Raw genomic sequence first — 18007 nt, 5'->3', positions numbered from 1 at the left:
CGCAGAACTGGTTGGATTTTAAGTCCTTGGATTTGTTTAAATGGACGTTTAAATCATCAACAATGAACAGTCGTCCTTTGGACGTCTGCAGGTGATGCAGAAATTCTCAGGTCTCAGTTAAGAAAGTGTCAGTGGTTATTGTGTTTTTGGGAGATGGCAGAGGACAGTATATATTGATCAGATGAATCACATGGCTATGACATTTTACACGTGTCTCAAGTACTTCCAAACTCGTGAAGTTGACACATTGACGGCTTTTACGTCGATGGACCTCTTGGGACAAATGGCAATTCCACCATGAAATGGAATAAAATTGGTTTTAACGTCCTATTGTTCTGCTCCGACGGACGGGGCTAATGAAGGCGGGCATACGCCATACAGTGTGCTATGAGGGAAATTTTGCCCGGGCAGCGACGCTACGGCCTACTCTTTTATCGAATTCCAACTGCCAATGGATCTTTTACGTGCACGTGACTAGACAGCTGCCCTTGTTATGCCATCCATCCTGCACCACTGACAAGGGAAAACTACGCCAGAAAATCTCGATGAGCTTTCTCGGCCAACACTGGGAGCGAACCCGCGACGTCCTGGCTAACGAGCCAGCATCTTTTTTTTATTCAGGTGCTAATACAACATAAATATAGACAGTACATCCGATTACATGTTAAAAACATTCACTCATTCAAATATATCAAATATACAGATGCACGCTAACAATCACACTCCAGACACACACATTTAAAATATATAAAAAGTATAGTACCATTAACAGCATCAAGATATTTACAATATAAACACAGTGGGCTTTATTTATCTACAGCTTTCAATCTCGAAACTTGGCGAAAGTGCGAAACCATTTCGAGTTTAAAAGTTTCAATATTTTAAAATACTTATTATATATCGATACATATAGATCCATTACTTTCATAAGAAATAAATAATGACGGCAAAATAAACTTTTTAATAAAATTAATATTATTTTTCTTATGGTAGTACTCTCTTACATTATTAAAGGAGCTCTTTAATACATTTTTAATTTTTTTTACATCAATTTCTATAGTAGTAGTACTGTCGAGGGATTTCATTCTCCTTTTATACACAGAGATTCCGGTACAGCTTAGTATTAAAGGACAATATTGGTGCCAGTCATTATCACATATGTGATAGAGCTGGTTAAACACATACCAAATTTAATTTTAACACAGAGATCATTGCTACGGTAGCTGAGTAATACAGGTTTCCTGAATCGGAAGTGACGAACGCCAAAGGAAAACACGAGTCATGCCTCTATATAACTGACTGATGTGACGAGTGATAACAGATACACGGGCGAATTTCTGCTCACTAATAATTCCTTCGAAGACCAAAAGTTGTTATATGAGACTGTGAGAGGATATCTGACAATTCATAAAAAGAATTGACTGCCACTAGATAAGAGAACACGAAAGAAAAACAGGAAAAGTCCGTGCATTACCATGTTTTTATAAGGTATAGAATGAATATAAACAAGGGAATGTACGGACTATTTCTATTTTTCTCGTGTTCTCTTATCTAATGACATTCAATTACTTTATTGAATTGTCAGTTATCCTCTTACAGCCTCATATAACAACTTTTGGTCTTCGAAGGAATTATTAGTGAGCAGAAATTCGCCCGTGTATCTGTTATCACTCGTCACATCAGTCAGTTATATAGAGGCATGACTCGTGTTTTCCTTTGGCGTTCGTCACTTCCGATTCAGGAAACCTGTATTACTCAGCTACCGTAGCAATGATCTCTGTGTTAAAATTATATTTGGAATGTGTTTAACCAGCTCTATCACATGTGTGATGATGACTGGCACCAATATTGTCCTTTAAAAAACATATGTATTAAATCTTTAGTTTCTTCTTTACATACTGGGCAAATGTCATCTACTGTTTTATTTATCTTGAATAATTTTAATTTTGTCCAAATAATGTTGTGTACAACTTTATAATCTAATGCTTTCATTTGCGAGCCAGCATCTTACTCACTTAGCCACCGTGGTTCCCAGATTAATAAGAAAAACAGATCCCACCCACAAATAAAACTTCATGGTTCAGTAATGCTTCAAGAGTTATATGTAATTTTAGATGCAAATAACTTCAGAATTATGTATTTTTCTTTCAAAAGAAACTTCTTTACAGATTCACAATACATAGCACTGTGTCCAAAAATGATTGTTCCCAAAATACATAATACACAGAGCCACAGAGGAGCAACCACACATGTTCAACTTATAATTAAAGAAGTGGCTCTGGAGGGCAATAGTTATAGAGGCATTATGTACGACAATGACAATTTAACACCGTTATTTGGGGTTGCAAAGGTGTTTGGGGGCGCAAGTTTTGTGTTTTTCAGGCTTAGCTGATTTTACAGTGTTTTACATTTAAAGATTCTTTTTAAACATACATTATGCAAGAGTTATGAAATGAAATGAAATGAAATGAAATGGGGTTTAACGTCCTACTGTTCTGCTCCTATACTGGGCTAATGAAGACGGGCATACGCCATACAGTGTGCTATGAGGGAAATTTTGCCCGGACAGTCGCACTATCGCCTACTCTTAATGCAAGAGTTAAATCTTCTGTCTATTGTAGGTCTTTCTTTAGGTCTGAATTTGTTATCTAAATTATTAATTAGACATTTATAAACAAAACAAGACCATAATTAACTCTCGATGGCATCGGATACTCGAGATTTTAACTAGATTAGAGTGGTTCACAATTTAAAAATTTAATTTAAAGCGAGGCTAAGTCTCGAATATACCAGTGCAGTGGTTACCACTATGCACACATCTTGTCAAAACTAAAAACAGTGATAACTTGGCTCAGAATGAAGTAATTTGAATGAAATTTTCAATATATTCGTTTTACATTATTTATTTTTGAGCTATTATAGAATGAACCGCCAACTCCTTTTCTGAATCTTACATAATATATCTTTAAATATTTAAAAAAAAACCCACCTTTGCCCCCCCCCCCCCCAACAAAAAAAATAAATAAAATAAAGCAAACGAAACAACACTGCTTCTCAACGGATGTGGTTTTGCTGTTTTCCGAGTAGGGTGTATATTGTATATTGTCGTAGAAGATGTTATAATTTTAAAACTCACCTTTCTAAACTAATGGCGGTCAAGGTAAAAACTGAACAAATGGCCGACACATTCTGTAAATACACCACAGCTTTACACAGAAACTCGCCAAACGTCCACGTAAAGGAGAAGAAAGCGGCAAACTGAAAAATAAATAAACGAGTTCATTAATGAATAATTATTTCTTGCCGTATATCTATCGGAAGTTTTACCAATGATTCTTTTACGTGCACGCCGACGTGAACAAGGGGCCTTAGTCACTGTTCCTATCAGGCCCTCGACATCGCACCACAGACAAGAGGAAACCGCGTTGGAAAATCCCTGAGAACTGTCTTGGCCAACACCTCCTGGTAAATGAGAGGGAGAGAGAGAAAGAGAGAGAGAGAGAGAGGGGGTTAACGTCCACTCGACACAAACTAGGTCATTTCGAGACTAACAAATGGTTTAATTTTATTTCAATAATTCGCTTGCGCGTAGGGGTCTTTAGAAGTGGGAGGAAACCGGAGGACCCGGAGAAAACCCACGAGGTCGGACAGGCGGCCCTACTCCTTGTCACGTACAACCGGGGATTCGAAACCACGCCAGTCGACTCAATGACAGACTTTATGATACAGCGCGCGCACGCTACCCATTCAGCCATCACCTTAATCACTGAGTCGGGGCGGTTAAAGCGTGCGTGTTGCATCATAAGGTCTGTCATTGAGTCAAGTGGTGTGATTGTTCGTGACAATGACTAGGTCGCCTGTCCAATTTCGCGGGTTTTCTCCGGGTCCTCCGGTTTAATTCCATTGCTAAAGCCCCCTACTCGCAAGCGAATTATTGATATAAAAATTGAACCATATGTTAGTCCCGAAATTACCTAGTTTGTGTCGAGTCGACGTTGCCCCTCATCGTGAGACAGGAGGAACATTTCTATCATTGCACACTTCATTAGTCCAGTTAGTGCAAAAAAGTAAGATGTTGAACCCAGTTTCAGTTCATTTCAATTTATGCTGTCATGTTGGCCTTTCAAACTAGATTATTCGCAGCGAGACGCAATAATTTCTAACATATATGAAGTGTTTATATCACTTAGGTCGGTGCCTGGAGGCGAAACATTGTCTGGCACTTTTATTAGATTTTGAACGTGCAATAGGCCGACTACCGGGACATACGCATTTCCCAATAAATTGGATGTGCGTAATAATAAAATAAACGTTGTGTTGCTAATGCAGTGGAATAAAAGGTCGAACAAAATTGACCCTACCTAGTCAATCGGCCGATTCATAACATTAAGCGGGGAAATAACGTTATTGGCGATAAGAAAAGTTTAAAGTTAACAATTCCATATTTTTAAGTTATATTTTTAAAATTTATTAAAATAAAGCCTTAAAATAGATGGTATCTATAAACAGTCCTGCCTTGTTAAAGAATAATCCTATTAATCCTATAATTCACTATTGCCAGTTGAGAAATTGGCAAAAATATCATTTTCAACTTCAAATTCAAACGTTTGAAGATAGCTATTCCATGAGGGGGGGGGGGACAAGAGAGGTAATTGTGTTATTATTTCCCGTGTCAATGATTTTTAAGTGTGGGAAATAATGCCTATGATCGTATAATTGTGAGTTGTTAACCTATTGAGCAAAAGACATATAAATAATTATGTTTTGACTTTCTTAGAAAATATGAAATTCTCGCTTTAACGTCCTTCTGTTCTCCACCGACTTAATGGAAAAGATGTCGTGTTAAACTTCACCACAGCTTCTTGTGAAATAAAATGAAATGGGTCTAGCGTCCGACTTTTCTGCACCGATTTAGCCGATTAAGACGGTCATCCGGCATGCAGTGTGCTATGTTATCATATAGAATTCCAACAGTCAAGGGTTCTTTTACGTGCACGCCAATGTGTACACGGGATCTCGGGTTTTCGTCCCATCCGAACGGTTATGCTTTGCTCCTTGACAGGCCCTCAGTTCTACATCACCGACAAATGGGGATCACGCCCGAAAATCCAGATAAACTTTCTCTGCCAACGCAGGGATGGAACATGGGACATTCAGGTTAGCGAGACAACGTCTTACTCACTGAGCCACCGTGGCTTCCTCAGCTTTTTATGACGTATACTGGGACTATATTATTTGGCTCGTTAGTTTACCAGAAATTTATTTCGTTCTTTTAAGTATAATGCTTAAGATCATTCGTAAAAAACGACGAATCCCGAGTGCTAACAAAGGTAATCGTTTGGTCAAGACAAATTATCCAGGTCATGGTGGTCAAACTAATAATAAGACTCCTTCGTAGTTTTAGTTCAAGGAAGAGGAGCCCAATTTTTCACCCTAGTACAAGCTACCAAATAAACACAAAAACTCAACAAACATTAATTTATGGTCCAAGAACACAGCTGCCCGGCAACCCCTACAATTACAATACGTTAGTCTAAAATCAATCCGTTTAAAATACAGATCTATATTTCGTTTCGCTTTTTTATACTTTCGATGGCCTCTACTAAATAAAGATCCGAACAGTTGTACTGGAAGGTTGCGTCAGAGTTCATACGAGCGGCTTTTGACCTATGACGTCAGACATTTGATTAACCAATCAGCATTCGTGTTTCTAGTGGATTACCCACAGTTCCGTGCATCTTACGCCAAAAGCTCGTCGTAACGGGCCGTTTCATTGGCTAATCCCTCACATCATGCAGAACACGTCAAGGATAACAACTCTTCCAAATCCTAGTGTAGTAAAGACAAGTAAAACGAAATTCTGAATTATAAAATACGAAACGAAATAGGATCTGTGTTTTAATCAGATTGGTCTCAAATGACTGAAGTATTGTATTGATGAAACTCTAAACCCCTCTCCGCAACACCTAGCTTCAAACCTAACAAAAACAACAAAAACAAATATGATTCTCACAATTACGTTAAAGATGCATAATGTAATATTTAGATAAAAAGTTGGTCGGTCTTGCTATAATAGTACCAAAATAGATGATGATAAATAAATATATTGAAATTTTTTTTAGTCAAATTACTTTATTCTGAGTGAAGTTATGACTGTTTGAAAACGTAGCGTAATTGGTTGATTATCGTTGCAACGGTACTTGACAACCGAGAATAAGTCTCGATTATCCAGTTTATCGTTAAATTTTTAAATTTAGTGGGTGTTCAAATCCGTTTAAATCTCGGTGATCCGATGGTCTAGGGAGTCGAATTTAATCTTGTCATGTAAACTTAATGTCTAAATAACAAATTATATTCAATATGAAGCCAAAAACGACCTACAATGGGCAGATTTTTGAGCTCTTGCACAATATATCTTTAATATTGGTTTGATTTCAAGTAAACCGTATAATAACGTCACAAAAGACGTTTATAATTAGAAAAGTTGAAAAAAATAAATGAAAAATTTAGATCTTGATCTGACGAAGCCGTTGAAGAATGATTAGACGTGGAAAATTTGATATGAGAGCTGGAAGACAGGTCGTTTGTAATTTAAATATTCATTGTTGAACCAGCTTTTGTCGTAATGACTACGCTCAGTGGGGACACGTTGACCATTTGTTTATGTAAAACGAGTTTCCTGTGACTTCTCAGTCAGACCAAAAAAATACAATTTGACATTCTTTTTTTAAAACTCATTCCCACAGCTAAAGGCGCCTACGCGCAAGCGAATTATTGAACTTAAATTGAACCATATGTTAGTCCCAACATGAGCTAGTTTGTGTCGAGTGGACGTTACCCCCCCCCCCCATCCTGTCTCTCTCATTAGCCCAGTCGAAGCAAAACAGTAGGATGTTAAACCCCATTTCATTTATTACTCGTCACACATCCATATTGTACAACATGAACCAGGCCAACCCTTACCCTAACCCTAACTACAATCCACATATGACGCCATATGTGCTAGACCGTCTCCGATCTAGCGTTCTCCCACAGAAGTCCATCACGTACATAACCATGATTAGGTGGAGGAGTTTGAAATCATGCATGTATGTAAAAATTTAACATCATTTGCTAGCCGCCTCTTTAAATCTGTTTCTCTTAGAACGGAAATAATTGATGAAGCACGCTTCATTTACCTGGAAAAGAAAATTGCTTTTGATTGTACATCGTTTCTATTTTAAGTTCGGATTATCAAACTAGATACAACCGGAAGAGGGCGTCTAGTTTCGCACAAAACTGTTTTGTGATTTTTTGTTTTTTTGCACAGAATTATTGAATTGGTTATTCATATTAATAATGAAATTAACTAGTAAATTATTCTATCTTTGGTGAGTTATTAAGTTGATTAAATTTGTGATTACCATGGTACGTCATGTGTGAAAATACCTCCCTAGTTAACGCACAGTTGCTATGGAGAACAGATTACTTATACCGGATGTGCAGTCATTAGGGGATTAGGTCCGCCACAGTAACTGAGATCATTTTCTAAGATTAATCACATAATGAATCTGGGATGCGCAATTATTAAAGACCGATCCTCTGTTTCTACACGAAGATTAATTTGGTTTATGATTGGGTTTGAAACAGAGTGCTACAGATAACGGCATCGAACGTCGTACGCGAATCGACGAAATGAAATGAAAGGAAATCTTGCTTAACTTCCTACTGTTCCGCTCCGACTGGCGAATCGACGAGCAACATCCCTCGGGGATAGCTGGCTCGCTGGGTGTTTGATCCCTGCATTGGCCGAGAACGTTCATCGGGATTTTCCGACGTGGTTTCCCCTTGTCAGTGGTGCAGGATGGATGGCCTTACAAGGGCGGTTGTCTAGTTGTTCGGATGGGACGAAAAACCGAGGTCACTTGTGTACATTGGCATACACGTAAAAGATCCCTTGGCAGTTGGGCAAAATGTCCCCCATAGCACACTGTATGGCACATGTCCGTCTTCATTAGCCCAGTCGGAGCAGTGGGACTTTTATGAAATCTGGAGCCACGGTTTCTAAGTGAGTAAGACGCTGGCTCGCTAACCTGGATCCCGGTGTCGGTTGACAAAGTTCATCGAGATTGTCAATAGTGCAGGGCGAACAACTTTGACAAGGGACATCGAATAGTCGTTCGGATGGAACGAAAACCCCAGGTCCCGTGTAAACATTCACATGCACGTAAAAAAAAACCCTGACAGTTGGAATTCGAAATAAGAATAGATCACAGAGCCGCTGCCCGGACATACTGTGTGGCGTTTGCCCGTCTTCATCAGCCCAGTAGAAAGACATTGAAGCACATTTCATTCCATTTCCTTTCCAATACAACACACTAATAAAATGTTATTTTGATCTGAAAAGGGAGAGAGAGTAAAAGAAATGGAGCTTAACGTCCACTCGACACAAATCAGGTCATTTCGGGACTAACATATGGTTCAATTTTATTTACATAAATCACTTGCGCGTACAATGACAGACTTTATGATACAGCACGCACGTGCTAACCATTCAGCCATCCAACCCCCCATCTGAAAAGGGAGCCACGGTGGCTAGGTGGTTAAGACGCTAGCTCGCTAGCCTGGAGGTCTGGTGTTCGATCCCTGCATTGGCCGAGAAAGTTCATCTGGATTTTCCGACGTGGTTTCCCCTTGTCAGTGGTGCAGAACGGAGGGTCTGACAAGGACAGCTGTCTAGTCCTTCGGATGATACAAAAACCCGAGGTCCCGTGTACACATTGGAATGCACGTAAAAGATCCCTTGGGAGTTGGAATTCGATATAAAAGTAGGTGATAGTGCCGGCTGCCCGGGCAAAATTTCCCTCATAGCACATTGTATGGCGTATGCCCGTCTTCATTAGCCCAGTATAGGAGCAGAACCCCATTTCATTTCATTTCATTTGATCTGAAAGCACACGAACAGTAAAACTACACATATTCCCTGGAAACTTCGACTTTTAACATTAGTTTCCGGTCTGACGGATTCAGCCCACTGGTGTCGACCAATATGTATTTTATGTCGGGGAATTGATGGAAAAATGAACACACTCTTTGAAGAAATATGAGAAATTTGTTGTTAATCTTGATAAGTAGTTGGAACAAATCTCACTAATGACGACCAAAGTCTTTGATATTGTTTAATCTTTATCTTTTTTTTTGAAACAATATTTTTATCCAGGTTTATATCAGTATAGGGATTGGTGAACAGACAAAGCATGAAGTCCACTCTCTTTTAATACCTTGCAAAATACAATATTGTGAGAGCAGAATGTCTAAATGGAATTCCATTTGGTATTTACAAGGACTTTAAAATCATTCAAATGGCCAAAACAAGCAAGCGCCATCTATAATGTTTGGGTAAAATCTTTTGATGATCTTCCTTTCATTCAAGGGGGGGGGGGGTGATGGCTGAATGGTTAGCGTCTGTCATTGAGTCAACAGGCGTGGTTTCGATTCCCCGGTTGTACGTGACAAGGAGTAAGGTCGCCTGTTCAACCTCGTGGGTTTTCTCTGGGTCCTCCGGTTTCCTCCCACTGCTAAAGACCCCTACGCACAAGCGAATTATTGAAATAAAAGTAAACCATACGTTAGTCCCGAAATGACCTAGTTTGTGTCGAGTGGACGTTGAATCCCATTTCTCTCCCCCCCCCCTTTCATTCAATTGAATCCAAGCCGGGAGACTAGCTACGGTTTATGTTGTTTTTTTTGTTTTTTGTTTTTTTGTTTTGTATTTTTAACCTTGTTCTTTATATGTTAAACATACAATATGCAAGCGCTAAATCTTCCTATTGTAGGTCTTTCTGTAGGTCTGAAATGTTATCTAAATTATTAATTAGACAATAATAAACTTATCCAGACCATAATCAACTCTCGGTGCCATCGTTAGCCCGCGATATTTGGTGGATTTGAATACATTTTGTGAAGGATAATTTAACGTAAAAATGGTTATTTGTCTATTATCGTACGTTATTAATATAGATCGGGCCTATCTAAAAATTTATTCCCTAATATTTCTGTTCAGAGTGAAGCAATTTGACTGAACGTTTTAGCAAATACTCTTTACGTCATCGATTCTTTAACTATTATAGCGAGGCCTGTCAGCACTTTAGCGATTCTCCCATAATGTCCCTTTAGATAATTAATCCGAGTAAATGTTAGTGTAAATAAAGCAATAACAGGAATAGATATTGTCCGAAATAACGATTAGCTGCCTTTAAAGTAGCTAAGTCTCTAACTCAATATCATCCAAAGTCTTACACGTTGACAACACGAATTATTTGTCATTTCAAATCAACATTGATGTTGTAATCTTCCCGGGAAAAGGTAGGCTTCTGATATCCAATATTTAAGACAAAATAAACATTTTACCATTGGTACGCGAATCGTGTACCATAGTGCGTTTCAGTGTCATTTGTAACAAGTGACCAGAAGGAACGAGGCTAGACATATTCAACAACTCATGTCAAACGGTGACGCCATATCTTATCTGGAGAGCATGCGCAATAGACTGGAATAACCAGACGCTAGAAATTGGCATTCAGTTGAGACTTATGCCGTATTTCGCTGGACATAACTGTTTTGAAATTAGAGTCAAAATGGAAACAATCGAATGTAAATCAGTTTATATACAATCATTTAGGTCAATTTCTAGGTCCCAAATATTAGCGACTTGGCTCCTTTAAAGGACAATATTGGTGCCAGTCATTATCACATATGTGATAGAGCTGGTTAAACACATTCCAAATATAATTTTATGTCAGAGATCATTGCTACGATAGCTGAGTAATACAGTTTTTCTGAATCGGAAGTGACGAACGCCAAAGGAAAACACGAGTCGCCTCTCTATATAACTGACTGATGTGATGAATGATAACGGTTATACGGGCGAATTTCTGCTCACTAATAATTCCTTTGAAGACCAAAAGTTGTTGTGTGAGACTGTGAAAGGATATCTGACAATTCATAAAAAGAATTGACTGTCACTAGATAAGTGAACACGAAAGAAAAACAGAAAAAGTCCGTGCATTACCATGTTTTTATAAGGTATAGAATGAATATAAACAAGGGAATGTACATACTATTTCTATTTTTCTCGTGTTTCCTTATCTAATGACATTCAATTACTTTATTGAATTGTCAGGTATCCTCCTACAGTCCCATATAACAACTTTTGGTCTCCGAAGGAATTATTAGTAAGATAGAAATTCGCCCGTATATCCGTTATCATTCGTCACATCAGACAGTTATATAGAGAGGCGACTCGTGTTTTCCTTTGGCGTTCGTCACTTCCGATTCAGAAAAACTGTATTACTCAGCTATCGTAGCAATGATCTCTGAGATAAAAATATATTTGGAATGTTTTTAATCAGCTCTATCACATATGTGATAATGACTGGCACCAATATTGTCCTTTAACATATTTTGAAATTCTTTAATTATATACATTTACACCAGTCCCCGCCACCACCCCCTCTCCGTCCGATCTGGGCCGTTTCCCCCGGTAAGATGATACCCAGACATCCCATAAACTATTTTGATAATTATTTACCTAAAAACTGGTACAAACTTTGAAAAGAATAAATTGTGATATATAGTCTCACTAAGTTCTTAAGCCTGTTATAAGAGTCTGTAAATATGTACCTTTCTTCCTTTGAAGTCCCCGAAGATGATAACCAGGTAGCCTAGGAAAGTAGTAAACTAAATTCTAAGCCAAACAAACTGTCAGTTTTCCTTTTTTGTCTCAGAATAAGAAATAACCGTAATTAAAACAAACGCTTCATCCCTTTTTAAAGTGTCAAAATCTAGACATATTCGTGAAATATCAAAATTAACTTTTAACAAGTTTGATTATTCCTTCCATACAAAAAGTGAAGTGGCTTTGTTTTTACACCAACCACTTTGTAAAATGTAATTCGCCAAAATCTAGACATTTTGGTGAAAGATTAAAAATGAACTTTACCAAGTTTCTTTATCCGTTCCGTTAAAAAAACTGAAGTATTTGTTTTTATATCAACCACTTTGTAAAATATTAATTCACCACCTTTTTATTAAATTCTCAGGATTTTCATTTTTTAGTTTTAAAATTTAATCCATCACGTTGTGATTAGCCGGACAGTAAAATCAAATATAAAAGCTTAGAATTTGTCGACAAGGCTTCAGATTTAAGTTGAAGTCGCCGCTTTATCTAAAGTCATCTTCGATATCTCGAGCAATCTTTTGAAACACAACTAATATAAGACAAATTAAAATCGCAACCTGTCAAAAGTTCCGAGATCGCTTTCTCTGTCTGGAAATTAATGTTTGCTACTGGAAACATGTAATTGCCCTAGATACTTTCGACCATCACAAAAACACGATTATTTCAAGATTCCTTTTGGTGTATCTAATACACGTACGCTCGATAAAACAGATTTATATACATTATTCGCTTGTCGCTTGTCCTTAGGGGTTTTTAACAGCGGGGAAGAAATCGGAGGACTTTGGAGAAAACCCATAAGTGTATTAGGCGACATATACCCATTACGACCACTTACAGAACCCGGTTATCATAGAATTTTGATAAGATTAGTAGCGTAAAATTCAGAGAAAAAAAATAGGCATAATGGCGTGATAATCTAACTTTAACTCGATTGCAGCTTTACATTGTTATAACAAATAAATCTAAAATTATAAAAGGGTAAACATCGGAAGTCATATTAAAAAAAATATAAAGCCTACACAAACGCCATATATTCAGTAAGCCATTAAGGCCTCTGAAACATCGGTTCGTCAATGGCGGCAGCAGAATGATTAATCAAAGTTAACGATACATTATGGAAGATTCGGTAACGAGTTGGCAGTTCTCACTATAATAGTTAAAAACTAGATAATGTAAAGGCAATTTGCTGAAAATTTCATTCAGATTGATCCACTATGAACCGAGAATTAAGCGATTGGAATTTCCGCCTAGCCACGATCATCATTACTAAAGTTAGCACGATAAACGGCATAGTCTCGATTATCCATTTAATCATTAAATCGTGAAGGAAAGTTATGCAGTAAATCGGCTCATAATCCACTAAAGATCGCAGGCTAGGGATGCCATCGAGAGTTGATTATGTTCTGAATAGGTTAATTAATGTCTAATAAATAATTGAGATAACATTTCAAGCCTAAAGAAAGACCAGCAATAGACAGATTTAGCTCTTGCATAATGTACGTTTAAAGAACCGGGTTATCGGTGGTGAACGTCATCATTTCTCTTAGCTAAAGGAGAAAAACCTGATTTTCGATGATGATTTGAAAGAAAGTAGTGGGGTCACGTGTTTTCTACTTGTCAGTTAGAGTAGACATATTTGTTTAATGGTCTTTGATGGTTTGGTGAACCCTTCCGATGGTTTCCGTCCAGAAGACTTAACGTGTTGACGTATTGAAGTAAAACATAACGTCGAGTACGCATTAATTCTTGTAAAACGTAAACGTATTATAAATATTGTAACCGTGTTAAATTGTGTTTAAACGATTTGTTATTGTCCAGGTCTGTTTTTCTCATTCGACTACTTCCGGGTGGATAAAAGCCACGTCTTTCATGAATGAGTTCTAGCGTTCTTGGTTCATCCTGCGAATCTTATTAATACAACATAACTTCTTGTGTATAATATTATTCATATTATGGCATTGGGGCGGGGGTGCAAGGGTGGGGGTGGGGGTGAATGTTAAATCACACGCACTATAGATCATAAACTCTGTCATCGTTTTCGATTCCTTGTACGGTGATCTCCCACTGCTGACGACCGCTAGGCGCATATGAATTTTTAAAATCAAATTGAGTTATATATTAGTCCCGAAATGACCTATTTGGTTTCATTCCCCTATATGCCTCTCAAAATGAAACGGAAATCGGATGCTTCTGGAGTAAGAAAAACCTTCGGTTTTAATTCATTATTAATATCTGTAAAAAGTGACCAACATGGAAAGATATGTTATAGATATGCATATTCTACACATCATATACAAAATGTAAATAATTCCGTATCAATAATATCAAATATTATTTATTTGACAACGAGGGTGATTTTGGGTCCGACTAGGACCATTAAGGTTTAACGAAGAAATGGCGGTCATTGTATAATCCACTCACTGTCTTAGCCAGAGAGTTGGTTATTGGCTTGCCATGTGAATAACTGTCCAAATACTACTTTATATAACATTTGAAACCAGAAGAAGGACTCATACAATTAGTTCTTACATGATGTCTTTATATCTATATCGTCAAGCAAGGAATGGCAACAGGAGACAACCGAATGTAAAAAAAAGTCTCCTATTTCATGTTTCTAGACAAAGGGGTGAACATCTTAAATAATGTATAATGTCATATTTCATATTTAAAGACGTACGAAATAAATAAAAAGGCTTTTAATGGGTCTTCGATCGTTTGAAATGGTGACTTAGAGAGACAGAAACATTGATTACCTTAGCAATTTATATGTGTCCATGGTAATTTGGCTTAGTTTTGGTTAAACAGGGCGCGTGATGTTAATGGCTAAGTTTTCCCGTTTCATCTTCATTTGGGAGTTGGATGGCCGAATGGTTAGCGCATGCGCGTTGCATCATAAGTCTGTCATTGAGTCAACTGGTGTGGTTTCGATTCCCCGGATGTACGTGACAAGGAGTAAAGTCGCCTGTCTAACCTTCATTTCTAGAAGTACGCAATCTGACATCCATTCAGTCAACTCCACATACTAAACATCATTCATCGACAAATAATCCTGAACGAGTGCGATTGCCAAAGGAATGAAATTTAAAAATTCTTCATTAGGAGCAAGGTATACCGTGATGTCGAATATCATTATTCAAATATCGAATATTCCGGACAATAAAAAATATAGTTCATTATGTGAGTTTCCAGTTGAATTATTACCGGTTGAATACGGTATTCATCTGGTGTAAAACCCGAGAGATCTTCTGCCCTCCGAGAAAAGATTTTCTCCCCGAATTGTGCTTGATCATTAAAGTATATGCTCCGTGTCCAAGAAACAATCGGCGAAACGCGTGATACAAACACAACCGACTTATTTCCTTCTCACAGTTCAAAAGTTGATTTTGTCCAGACCTGGTCGGAAGTTCGCCGCGAACTGATTATAGTCATCATCGCCAATAAACAGGAAACTTCCTGCCCGGGGCCGAATTTCTATACAGATGGACAGAAAGAACTTATCAATCGAAGTCATCCAATTAATTTCTAGACGAGGTGATAGTGAACTGGATAATGCTCGACGTTTCGTAAACAATTTAGAAATAACTAGACATTTTTTTATATGTTACTTGGATAGATGACGGTTGTATCGAGTACGTGTTGAGCACCACCCAACTCATTCTGAACAGAGAACTATCTACTCTACTTCGACAATAGATCTCTGTCGTAATTGGCAGCCATTTCCAAAAATTAGTATACTATTTACTAATGTGGTTCTACCCTTTTTACATCTGTCATACACACACGAGAGAGAGAGAGAAAGAGAGAGAGACAGAGAGATGGGGTTTAACGCCCACTCGACACAAACTAGGTCATTTCGGGACTAACACATGGTTCAATTTTATTTCAATGATTCGCTTGCGCGTAGGGTTCTTTAACAGTGGGAAGAAACCGGGAGATCCGGAGAAAACCCACGAGGTTGGACAGGAGGTCCTACTCTTTGTCACGAACGACCGGGGAATCGAAATAGATGACGATAATATCGTAAACGGTGATAATCCCGAGAAAACTTTTATTGTAGAGATAGTTTGTTAAAAACAAAAAAAAATTCAATAAAAAGGGGGGTGCGCAACTCCGCACCCACCTCTGTATCATCCCCTGAATATACAACAGAAGTAACCTTGCATTGTTTGTAAACAGTGGTAAACGAAAGTATTTCCTATAACCGCTATGAAACATTTTAGCTGATCTAATGTAATGTTTTAGTCAGTGGTGGACAAGCTCTGTACGACTACAACGTGTGTTCTTGACGCGTGAGCAGAAACTCGACTTTACAGACCCGGATAAAACCCACGAGGTTAGACAGGGGACGTAACTCCGTGTCATTTACAAGCCTGGGATCGAATTAGATCATTCGATCACCCACGTGTGCGTAGAAACTCGTCTTTACCGATGATTGTATGAGGAATTAATTCGTGTTCCTGTTGTCGCGACGTTAATAGATTATTGAATGATGACGGAATAAAACACTAAAAATCAATCAAACTATTTTGTCTGAAGGTGAATTAATGACGATGTTCAATTATCGCCGTATTTACCGTAATTATCACTTTTGTGCTGAACAAGTTCCACTTCGTCTAAAACAAACCTGTGATTTCCTGTGGGTTTCGGCAAGTCACGGTCACGACCGGTTGAGCGCGTTTAACAACAGATGCTTTCGGTCATTAACGGTTGATTTCGGTGACAAATGAAATGTCCACAAGAAGAGTGTGTGTGTGGGGGGGGGGGGGGGAGAAAGGAACACGAGCGGCGATCAGACCCACGTATGGTGCCTAGTGGTAGGCCTACGAGGGGTAAAACTACTAAAACACTTGAGTTTGCAAGAAGATTTGATTTGATAACTATATGGAACTTACGCTGTCTTGGAAATGAAATGGGGTTTAAGGTCTACTCGACACCAACTAGGTCATTTCGGGACCAACAAAGAAATGTGTACACATCAGTATTAGTGTAGTAATCCAATTAGATACACAGCCGAGTAAAACATAAAAAAAAACAACATCGACTGACTTAAACCCAGTACGGAAAAAAACGCCACTCGACAAAAACTAGGTCATTTCTGGACTGAAATTATGGTACAATTTTATTTCAATAATTCGCTTGCACGTAGGGGTCTTTAGCCGTGGGAGCAAACCAGATTACTGCTGTAAAACCCGCGACGTTGAACAGTCCACCCTAATCCTTGTCACATAGAAGCTGGGAATTATTAATGACCCGTTACAGGGGGGTTGGATGGCTGAATGGTTAGCACGTGCACGCTGTATCATAAAGTCTGGTGTGGTTTCGATTCCCCGGTTGTACGTGACAAGGAGTAGGGTCGCCTGTCCAACCTCCTGGATTATCTCCGGGTCCCTCGGTTTCCTCCCACTGCTAAAGACCCCTACGCGCAAGCGAATTATGTAAATAAAATTAAACCATATGTTAGTCCCGAAATGACCTAGTTTGTGTTGAGTGGACGTTAAACCCATCTCTCTCTCTCTCTCTCCCTCTCTCTCTCTCTCTCTCTCTCTCCCTCTCTCTCTCTCCCCGCCCCCTCTCTAATGACGCGTTACAGATTCGTGTTATATGATCATAGCCTGAAGAATTTACCAGCTGAATTACCATCATGCTGGAGTCATTCCCCCGCCAAATCCGACACTGTCTACTTTAAGTTTTTCGTGATAAAAGTAATCTTATTCGTTATGAGACAACTGTCTATGTTATTAAGAAGAGGCGATAATTGTTTTGTCTTTAGACCTAAAATAAACCAGTGTTTCCTGTGTATAATGTAGTGCCGGATTAAAACCTATAAAGGCCCACGCACTTAAATGAAATGAAATGGAGTTTGTTTATTGTCGGGGGGGGGGGGGGGTGGATGGCTGAATGGTTAGCGTGCGCGCGCTGTATCATAAAGTCTGTCATTGAGTCGACTGGCGTGGTTTCGAATCCCCGGTTGTACGTGACAAGGAGTAGGGTCGCCTGTCCAACCTCGTGGGTTTTCTCCGGGTCCTCCGGTTTCCTTCTACTGCTAAAGAGCCCTACGCGCAAGCGAATTATGTAAATAAAATTAAACCATATGTTAGTCCCGAAATGACCTAGTTTGTGTCGAGTGGACGTTAAACACCATTTCTCTCTCTTTGTTTATTGTCCTACTGTTCTGCTCAGACTGGGTTAATGAAGACGGGCATACGCCATATTGTGTGCTATGAGGGAAATTTTGCCCGGCCAGCGGCGCTATGGCCTACTCTTATATCAAATTCCAGCTGCCAAGGG

The 18007-nt window shown here is 38.7% G+C and overlaps 1 protein-coding gene across 1 annotated transcript in view; it reads right to left on the bottom strand.

Annotated features, from left to right (window-relative positions):
* The window catches only part of LOC126819517 (allatostatin-A receptor), a 104340-nt gene that overhangs the window by 53202 nt on the left and 33131 nt on the right, over positions 1 to 18007 (bottom strand). Inside the window, exon 2 of the mRNA XM_050547644.2 lies at positions 3137 to 3258. Within this exon, the coding sequence (XP_050403601.1) occupies positions 3137 to 3258 (122 nt within the window). The remainder of the gene's footprint in view (positions 1 to 3136; positions 3259 to 18007) is intronic.

The sequence above is a fragment of the Patella vulgata genome, chromosome 4 (genome assembly GCF_932274485.2).
Source record: "Patella vulgata chromosome 4, xgPatVulg1.2, whole genome shotgun sequence".
Lineage (NCBI taxonomy): Eukaryota > Metazoa > Mollusca > Gastropoda > Patellidae > Patella > Patella vulgata.
This window is presented reverse-complemented; position numbering and strand designations above follow the sequence as displayed.